Raw genomic sequence first — 11,124 nt, 5'->3', positions numbered from 1 at the left:
CATAAGTGACGGGCCATTATGGCGAATGATGGGTGTAGAGGTGCCTTTGTCTAGACTGTTTTTTAACGTAGGTATAGAATATAGTAGTATGTCAAAGCTCAATTCATCAAAATAATATAAGCAAAGGAATGACGAAAATCAAGCAATCAAATCTTATTCAGACTAATAAGATATTTTTATAAGAATTCAATTGATAAAAAGTAATTACATATGATATATAAAAATGTACGAGACGGGTCTATTTACTTATATTTTCAGATAGATATAATAGTCTGGAGAAAGTTATATAATCAATCTAGAAATGTCTATGAATAGTCATAAAAGAACCTTGATTAACCTGATCACTTTCGTAATTTGCCATACTAACAATCTGTATTTTGTTATTTGCAATATCATTTTTATAATTTCGTTTGAACAATAATCCTTCGCTGAAACTGTTTTTGTGGCTCTGTACTAATGAACATTGTCATTAATGCAGTATTGTACGCAAATGAATTTGGCATTGAGCTGAGCTTTGCCTACAATCTATATTATTCTATCTGTGGCGTTGTATAAACGTTGACGAACGGCGCTTTTGGCCCTTCCTGCAGCCAATTATCAGGAGAGTACTGATTATTCTGTTTCTCGATGACGTGGAAAGTATACGCGTGTCGGCTTTTATCAGATTTATTGTGAGCACTCTTGTGAACAACATGTCCGTGAATCAGTATACATGTTCCTGAAAAAAAAACATTGAAGGATTAATGACGTAGCGAGAGGGAGTGTGGGGTGGTTGAGGGCGCATTTGTCACTGTAAATCGATGGACGTATCAGCGACAGTTACTAACAGAATTTAAACTACATTTTATGATAAAAGAATGAACTGATATGTAACAGAACAAAGAGTGCTTTTCGCGATAAGGCTGCCTTTTCGAAACTTTCGCAGAAAGGAATAATTTATAATAATGTGCATTTGTAGGTTTACTTTTTAACAGTTAGCAAAAGTTCTTTAGTTTGTATTTCTTACGCATTATATATATAGAATACATATGTATAATTAGAAATAAGAAAATTAGAAACAAAAAATTCTCATACATGTTATCGTTATATTGTTTGCGCAGTTATTGTACAATGAATGGTCTTGGTAGGCATATTAGGTTTCTGAGTTTTGTATGAAAAGGGCGAAATAGAGGACAGCCTTATTGCTGTCAGTCTACTGTCTGCTGTCCCGAGTTCCTATTAGCGTATGGAATTATTTACAGACTTTATTTTTGGATATGATTTTGGATTCTTACGCAAAAAATAAACCTGTTTTTTCCTTATTTCTGTATAACTCCGGGATATATTATACAGTCCTATTTAGCTCAAAGTTACGTAGAATTCGTATATTTACACTTTGTTTTATAAATACATGCCAATGAGAGCAACATCGCTATTTCATGAATGTAAAATTAATTCAAAGTTTTAACTCGCAACTTTGAAATGTGGTAGTGTATAAATATAGTATAAATATATAAACCCACTATACTATTAGGGTAATTACAAACGCGCTGCCTGCATATGTTAATTTTATTTTATATAAAAGTAAGATCTCCTAATACAGTCATAATTGCAGTTAAAAAAATGTTGCTAAAATATTTTACAAAAAAAAGTTAAACAAAAATCTTGTCTAAATAAACGTAACTAAATTTTTATGCCTATTTTATACCAATTAATTAGTATTTAATATGATTTTAAAATAACAATGCTACAATTATGCATATCAAATTGTGAGTATACAAGGCTGTGTTGCCATACGTTTATAAGGCGCCGGCAATTAATAATAAAAAGAAACTTTTTTAATTTTTATTGTATTTGTTAATTACCTTTACTGACTGGAACCGGCGTGAAACTAGACTCGGGATATACCGGTTCGGGCCTATCGTATATAAGCGCTCCTTTGTCATCATTATTTGGGTTGCGGGTGAGTCTACGATGAACGCCCGACTTGTGGCTACCTCTCGCCATCCAGAGGCATCCATTTTGAATTGTAGCATCCTCTAGAGCTATCCAGAAGCCAATTGCTGGTATAGGTTCTGTATGCAGGTAGGTCGCGTCTTGATGTGGTATAACTGTAATTATATTTATATATATAATACAATTTCCAGACTGTATTAGACGACGGGCTAAATAAGAGAGACGTTACCAGCGTAGATGACCGTGAACGCTACTCTTGTCATAACATATATTAACAATGTTATTAACGATATTTTATTGACGATGTGATAGAATCACAAGGGAAAGCGAGTCAGAAATATATACTACACACAATATATGCTACACACAATATTTTCGGCGGTGTCCAGATCCAAATTCATGACCTTTAAAATTAATAAATCACGGAACAAACGAAAATAAAACTTCTTATTTCATCTCATGCTAATTTACAGATACGAAGTTGGTATCTCAAGTACCTATGTCAGCTAAGACAGTCGAATTAGTAAAAATATTGTAGTTAATTTGCATTTGACAGAATATTAAATTATCGAAAATAAGGCGAAACTACCAAATAACTTCGTTTTTACAAAATGGTTCCATTTTTAAATATAAATATACAATACAGATATATAAATATCAAGCAAGTGCATATTATAGTCCAGAAACAATAGATATTGACAATGAAACGGGAAAAATTCGACATCCAACATCAAACAGAGAATATTTTTCAATGGTATTTGTCATTTTTCAATGGTAGATATTTGTAAAGCTTATTGGAAATATTTTGTGCACAATATTTGTTTTATTATATTGGATGTTATTTATTTGACTTAAAAATGTTTTGCGATGTGTAGAACTCGGTACACTATCAGACAGGAATTTATAATCATGTCGTTAGAGCGTTATCGTTATTCAGTTAAGAAATAACAAGTTATTCCACTTTATTCCCACATATGTTCTTTATTTATATTAAAATTATATAAATAGTAAAGTCAGACTTTGGTACAGATATAGATGGAAACAATTTTTTCTCATAATAACTTACTAAAGTGAGAAAACAAAAAAAATTACAAACCGTATGAAACTTTTTATTCCGTCGTCCGATTTCCTTCAGTGTATAGAATATTGTTTATAAACAGAATCAATAGTAATACAAGCGTGTCCGCGGGTATAAGATTTATACATAATAAAACTATTAAACTGTAAAATTAATTATATATGATTTATTATTAATTTTACAGTAGCTTTCAGAGCTGATCCTTTCGCGATTGTGGCTTAATCGGCTTACGCAAATGTAATGCACTAATGATAATGGTTGCAGATTATTATTAATTACTGAGATACATATTACTCTATTTGCATTTGTTATTTATTAAATTAATATTACAATCTAGATTATCTAAATATATTTTTATAGTAATGTAAACAGAAAAAGTATAATGAAGAACGTGTTCTTACCATCTTTCTCTTATCTACGAAGTCATGAGCTAATTTAAGTATAATCCCTTTGTTATCGTTTATGAGAGCTTAATTATATAAAAATATGAGAACACAGTAAATAGTTTTTATTTATTTACATTTTGATGCTCTAATAGAAAGTATTGTCTGTTTATTACTCATTACTTTAGCGCCTATATTTTGACGTGCAAAATGTATTTATACAGGTAGAATTAACTATGCAAGTTATGTTATTAACTTGTTGTATTTTATTATTTACTTATTCCTAAATTACACTTAGACTAAGATTAAAAAAATATTTGCGTATCTATGTGAAGTAAAATATGTTTATCTATGAACAAGTTACCTTCTCCTCCCAACCGTGGGTTTTTGTAAATATACATGCTTTGTACGACGGCTGGCTCTTTCAATCCTAATTGACGGCATACCATTTTGACTCTGTCGCTGTATGTGTAACACCTAAAGATTTGGTGTTGAAGATGCAGTGCATGTCCGACCTGAAATAGTAATTTTTTAAAGTTTGATAAAGATTAATATAACATTTTAAATATTTGTTTGGACGATAAAATATTTTGACGTCATTCTAAATGCATATGGCAATGGCAGATAGTCATTATTATGCAATTCTATAATACGTATATCTAATGAAATTATTTGTTGAGAACCATTAAAAAAATAGAATCACATTACTCAAAAGCCAATATGGCGGACTTAAATTTTTTTTGTTTTATTTATCGTTTTATTACTGATAAATTATTTTTATCACTGAGAATGTCAGCATAGCATCAAACTGAAATGCATGAAGGTAAACAAGAAATAAGTTTGAACTAACTAAGTCGCTAATATAAAAGTGCAAAATGCTGGAAAATTGTGACTTGGAATATGCCAGTAATTGACGTCGTCGCAAAGTCGTTTATACTTTATCTTGCCTTCTTTGCAATTTTCTAACTTATTAAAATCGCCAGTAGCTGTAAGCAATAATAAATATACTAATATATCTATTATTGTCTGTTTCTAAGCTGCTTGCTTTACATCTATTCCGGTATCTGGTGAGAGAATAGCAGAGAAATTATTATTTTCAATAATCACAATGTTTTGTGAAGTTTATGGTTCAGTTGGGGTTTACACATAGGTTTATGGGGTAACCTATGTGCACTGAACCGCCTTTTTGTCCATAATATATCAGTACCGTAGCTCTCATAATTTACTTATTATATTTAGTACTAGAGCTGTACCTGCGACCTCAGCCGCGTTGGAATTTAACTTTATTTTTCTAAACTAAAAGTAGCCTATGTTACTTCTTATTACCTACATCACTACATACATACTAAAAAAAGTTTCGTCAAAATCGGTCGAGCTTTCAGAGATTAACCGGAACAAACAGACAGACAGACAAAAAGTGTAAAAAATGTTATTTTGGTATATATACCGTATTTATATTCATATGCATGCAGTAAAAAACGGTTATATCAATATTACAAACAGATACTCCAATTTTATTTATATGTATAGATGTAGTACAGTATTATAGGTACAAACTACTAGATAGGTACAAACCACAATTAATTTTGCAACTATTCAGCACAGGATATTAATATAAATGGAAATGTAATTTCGACGATACATCAATAATTTTGGGACTGCTCTAGTTAATATCCATGTATGCAATATTAATACGTACTCGGGTTAAAAAGTGAGTTTTGTGGTGGTCATCAGAAACGGGGAAAAGTGGCCCCAATGGTAGCAAAGTACCATTATAGGTAGACCTCTAATGGGATTTCTGGGAACTATAGTGGTTCAATCTATGATGTGCTAATTGACCTAATTTCATGCTCATTCTATCATCTTTTACTAGTACCCCGTCAGCTTATACCAAAAGCGCAGATGGTTGCATCAATTCATTATCACCCACAAAAAGTGAGTTTTAGCTACATCACAATAAAACAATTTTAATACAATAGAAGCATATCAAGAACGCGATTCATCTGTATGAATTAATGACATAAAGTGTTTTTAATTTCCCATATGAATAAAAGCCACCACAGACTATCATAGCTATATGTAGATTATGTATCTAATTAATAGATATATATATCTGTACATGACGTTATGGATCGCAAAATGAAAGTATTTGTATCTACTTGTTTTATGCGATATTAATTTAAAAGAATTTGAGATAATCTTGCGAACAACGTACACATAATATAAATTACAAGTTCATCTACTGTGAACTGGTTGACCTAAGAACGAGATGTCCTCAAGAACTATTCTCAAGTTTTCCTCTATTCGTAGATTATATTTATATATAGTATATTGGAAGTAAGATGCAAGTATTTCTTAATAGTCTGTTTGAATGGAAATGTTAGAGCTTACCTTATTTAATGCAATGCTAGGGTCCACTGTCAGTTTTCCCTCAGAATCTAAGGCGTCTACCTCGAAGAAATAACTGATATTGTCGTTACTCTCCAGAAAGTATTTGTCTCGTAATTGCTGTAAATAAAACCATATTTATATACTATATATTAACTCATTATTTCACACAGAGAACGTACACGAAAATGATATAAAAGAAAATTTAGGAAGTAAATACAACAAAAAGCGTCTCTACATAAGCATCTCTAAAATTACATTTTAAAATTGTATATATATATATATACCTCTATTGAGGTGAAGATATGGTTCTTTAATTATTAATAAATCTTAAAAATAAAACGTACATTTAAAGTATACTTTTCTATAGTAAAAGACTAATTACAATGATGCAATTAACCATCTTCTGTATAAATATGCCTACCGACCATAAGTTTAGTTTAGTTTTTGAACTGTTATGATTTTATTTAACTAATGACAAAATAATAATTAACAAATCGTATTGAATGCCAAAAAAACCGTATGAAATTTTTGAAATTCAGCACAATATAGATGGTGTTTTTAATAGAAAAACGTAAATATACGCCGAGTTTAGTTTTTTAAAATTGACATAAAAGAAACAGTGTACGGAATTAAACTAGCTAAATATTAATTTCAAAATACAAACAATTGCTTATGCTTACATACTTCTAAAAAGAGGTACATGTTATAAACTGACTGTATTTTTAATATATATGTTGCGCTATCTCCTCTTTACCATAACTGAGCAGATTTACGCCCTCTTGTATTGCAGATAAAATTTGTAACGATCGACCAATTTATCTCACGCCGCTAACTGAATATTAATATTTTGTTTTTACATTTAAAAATATGGCATGCCTGTTTTATAAAAGCTGACGTGACCTTATTACACTTAAGGCAAGAGCGAAAGCTCGGTCTTATTGTACGGTAATTAAATACCGGAGAATAAATGTGGACGCATAGCATGGAGCCTTCGTCAGTTATTGCAGTGCATATTTCATACAGGAACACAACTATGTATATATTGCTGAATATGAGAGATGTAGACGGACTAGTTTGTTAATGAACTGCGTGAATATCTATTGATTTACAGACTAGCTCACCCGGCGAACATCTTACCACATAACAATTATAGATACTTAATTTTTTAAGTTTTTTTAATAATTATTCTGCTAATCAGGACCTTTACTTACCTCCATACTTCAAGGATTATTCTAAAAAAAGAATTAGCCAAATCGCTTCAGCTTCCTAGAACCTCTTCACTAACACTAGAACTTTATAAAATGGTATTAAAGTTCAAATTGACTTTTATGTAAATATTATATAATCGTTTGTATGGGAGTATAGATAAGTGTTGTTTTTAGACTTTATCCTCCATCCTTGTGCTTCAAAGAATATTAAAAAAAATAGCATAATATATATTCAGCTCGAGATTTACACTTCCTAAGCGCAAATCTCGAACTGAATCCATTCAGCGTTTCATTTTTATATTAGGCATAGATATCGAAAAAAAAAATCATCGGCTTTGCGCAGTCTTATCTTTTCCAACACCTAGTATGTTAGATAGTAATCTCCCAAATAGTATACAACTATAGGAGCCTATACCTAAATATTAATTACATACTGACCATGGCATGCTTTAAAATTAATCCTAATTTACGCATGTACCATGAATAATTGTATAGGTTACTAGTAATTATACCTGTTTACCCGTCTCTTTTGTAGAGAACAGTGATTTTTGTCCTTCATCGGGGAGGTTTTGAGTGAGCTCCTCTCCTGCGGCTTTTAGTTCATCACATTCTGCTGGCCTGAGAAAATCTTCCAGTACCAGGTAACCATCCTCATCCAACTGCAATAAATTAACAATCTTTATAAGTAAAAAATATGATATAGTATATTGAGGTGAGGTGGCCATATTAAATCGCATCTAGAAAACAATGTGGTTAATTAGTAGTCATATAAATAACGTATCTACTGCTATTATAAAATATTAAACCAAAACGATAAGATAACAATATGGACAAATCGTACATCTTACGCTCACGCCATCTTATGACCAAAAGTAGAGTTAAAATGTAATAATCATTATATTCATCATCATCATCGCAGCCCGGAAGACGTCCACTCATTATATTATCTCAGAATAATTCACACACCGGTATCTATTACAGTTGCAAACTACGCATAGCTTGTGTTATATACTATATACTCATATGCATACAATACAATACATATACACAACTTGACGCATATTTTTCTCTATCATATGTGATCTAATATTCAAACCTCGTATGTATATATAAAAATATTTTACAAACATATAAGAGATTACTCTTTTAATAATTCGAAGTAAAAGAATCACAAGTAATGAAGACTAATTACGTTTAAAAATATTTCTTTTCGTGAATGAATGGAGCTGAAGTTTTTAGCGGCATCAAGTAAGTGACGTTGTCACGACAATAAAGCAGAGGAAAGCTTTTTAGCTTAAATGGGTTTTGCAACCACTTTATACACGGTTTAAGTTGGTGACGCGATTTGCGAAGGGCATGAAGCTAATAGCATAGTCTTCGAGTTATGGAGTTCATAGAACTATGTATACCTAGGTGGTCTAACCGCTCAGTAAACCGCTTTCCTTCCAAGGATCGCGGGCTCGATTCGTCGTTAAATTTCAAACATTTGGATTAATCAATATAATTGGATTGATTGATTGGATTACAATGATTGTTTTTTGTAATTGTTTGTATTGAATTAAGATAATCAATATGATTGTTCGTAATGTTATAATATTTTCAATGTATAGATAATGTGTATGTACAAAAAAATGTATTCAAGTGTGTATTCACTCATCAATATGAAACAAACACTGCTGTGAATTATCCTCGATAAAAAAGAAATTTACGACATATAATTTGTAGATATTAATATTTTATATAATTATTTATATTACTTATATTAATATTTTTTACTTAGAGGCATTACTGCTCCAAGGATATGTCGGCCCCATGGTATCCTAACTTATAGTTTACCATATATACCTATTCTATACCATTATGTAAATACATATGTTAGATGGAATCAGTGAGACACATCCATTATTCGCCATATTGGAATGTGAGCCTGCTAGTATAATAAAAACTAATTAGTTCTCAACGAGGTAGAGTATAGAATGTCGCCTGCATAGATACTTCTATCTCTTTTATCATCTCGCCGCTATGCCGCTTTCCAGTAGTGTTAAGATTGAGGGCTGAGTAAGTTAGTGAAATATGCAAGTATTAAAGAATAGAGAGATATTTATTTAGATAATTTCAATGTACACAGTACGATACGTAATACCACATTTGGCGGGCTTTACATCATGTGGTACTTTCTACCTAGCATTATTTTCTGTACAGCCAATGGGTGCATAAGTAGAGTAAAAAATAAAATTTGGTTGTGCAAATAAAATGGCAAAAAATGACATTGGATATGACCCCTTGTCCAACGTAATGGCAACACTTCAGTAGTAGCAAGGGAATCACATGTGTACATGGTATATATTTACTATTACTTAGTTTATTTCTATTCCAAATACATGATTTAGGAATTATACAATTTAAATCAATCAATTTACTAATATATTTTTTAATGTTACGACTTTAACATTAAAAAATATATTAGTAAATATTTGTGTTATGTAGCAAACAAACTGAGCAACTATCCATACTATCCTCAAGAGCCAATATGTTACAATACCAATCACCAAAAATGTCCGATGAAATAATTTTTTGCATGCTTTTATTTATTACATGTAACGCAATGTTATAAAAATTGTACAATTATTTCGTTTATTTGTTCATTATTGAAACGTATTTTACATTTCATATTATATTTCAGTAATCCGTTCTACGGAATTATATTACATTTAAAAATAATTTATGCTTAATGTGAAATAAATTCTTAAATTCTATGTATTTACATTTTGTATTTAAATATTTTAATAATGAAAATCACATTCTTTATTCAAATATTGAGTGCCTCGGTGGTTTAGCACTTTAGGACATCACCTTACTTACAATCGCATGGTACAAATATTGAAACTCATGATTGTTTGTATCGTTCTGGCTGTTTTCATTGTGTTGTATAATATATATGTATTTGCAAAAAAATATATCTATTTATTTACGTAAGATGTCTAGTCCTCAAAATACAAGCTCTGTTTAGCTTGGGACTAGATAGCGTTGGGTGAATTTTCCTGAGATTATTATTATACTAGAGGGTGCGTGTGTGCGCGGGCCTCATGAGGCCCGCGACGCGTTGATGATTCTTTTTTTTTATCGAAGGTTTGATTGGCAAAAACATGTCTTGTTTTTTAACAACACAACAAACCGTTTATTATTGTATTTACAATAAAATTTACTTCTATTTAATCAAGCATCATTTAGGTATTTATACGCCTTCCTGTTAGTAAATATAACTATGTTCTATGCAACTTAACACAAATAAAAGTCAAACAATAAGGCTTTATCGATACACCGGTTTTTAAAATGTACTTCTGTTATTAAATATGAAAAAAACAAGAGATTTTTTTAGGAACGGATATAGCAAAAGACATTAATTATAAAAGTGGGGATATTAGCTTAATAGCTTACAGCAATTACTGCAATTACCTCTAATTTTCGCGAAAGAAACAAACTTTACAAACTTTGAAACAATTGATTATTTTATTATTGGGTCGTCCGCTGGTCCTAACTGGACCGCTGGGTACGGGCCCCGAGCTTGCGCTCCTTGCCCGGGCATTCTGCTGGGGTGAACCACCCCAGCGTCGTTCGTTTACCGGCCGACCTGCCGGCCGGCCGGAGGGCGGCTGCTTCTCAGCAGCCGCCTGTGGGCGTTGTGTGGCAGGAATCATTATGTCGCTCGCCGAGCCGGCTTAACGCCGCCACGTCACGTAAATGACGTGATCACTCGGTGGAGAGTAGGTCGCGCGGGAGCGCGCGAGTGGCGTCCGGTGGGCGCGCGTGGAGAGGGGCGAGGTCGCGCAGGTGCGCTTCGCGCCCGCTGTCCGCGCGCGAGAACATCGCGCGCGTCAACCGGACGACGAACTGCTCCACCGATGGGACCTTGAGGTCGCGGGCGATCACGTCATTACGGACGTACCGTCCGGCATTTGTGCACAGACGGAGGGCGGCGTTCTGTTGGACCTGCAGTCTCCGCCGCTGTGAGGCCGAGCACAGTGCGTACCATGCGGGGGCGGCATATGTGAGCCGCGAACGAATGTAGGTCTTATAAATGCCTACTTTCGTCCGCAGCGACAATTGATTTAATTACTGTATCTAAGTA

The 11,124-nt window shown here is 32.6% G+C and overlaps 1 protein-coding gene across 1 annotated transcript in view; it reads right to left on the bottom strand.

Annotated features, from left to right (window-relative positions):
- Nucleotides 1-244: 244 nt before the first annotated feature.
- Nucleotides 245-11,124, bottom strand: part of LOC131853028 (phytanoyl-CoA dioxygenase domain-containing protein 1) — a 35,811-nt gene continuing 24,931 nt past the window's right edge. The window contains exons 2-6 of the mRNA XM_059203819.1: nt 7,508-7,654; nt 5,788-5,904; nt 3,761-3,911; nt 1,845-2,090; nt 245-718 (exon numbers count right to left, since the gene is read on the bottom strand). Coding sequence (XP_059059802.1) covers nt 531-718; nt 1,845-2,090; nt 3,761-3,911; nt 5,788-5,904; nt 7,508-7,654 — 849 coding nt within the window. The 3' untranslated portion in view covers nt 245-530. The remainder of the gene's footprint in view (nt 719-1,844; nt 2,091-3,760; nt 3,912-5,787; nt 5,905-7,507; nt 7,655-11,124) is intronic.

The sequence above is a fragment of the Achroia grisella genome, unplaced genomic scaffold (genome assembly GCF_030625045.1).
Source record: "Achroia grisella isolate CSIRO2021 unplaced genomic scaffold, CSIRO_AGI_Agris_v1 utg874, whole genome shotgun sequence".
Lineage (NCBI taxonomy): Eukaryota > Metazoa > Arthropoda > Insecta > Lepidoptera > Pyralidae > Achroia > Achroia grisella.
Note: the sequence above shows the minus strand (reverse complement) of the source record. Positions and strands in the feature narration are given on the sequence as shown.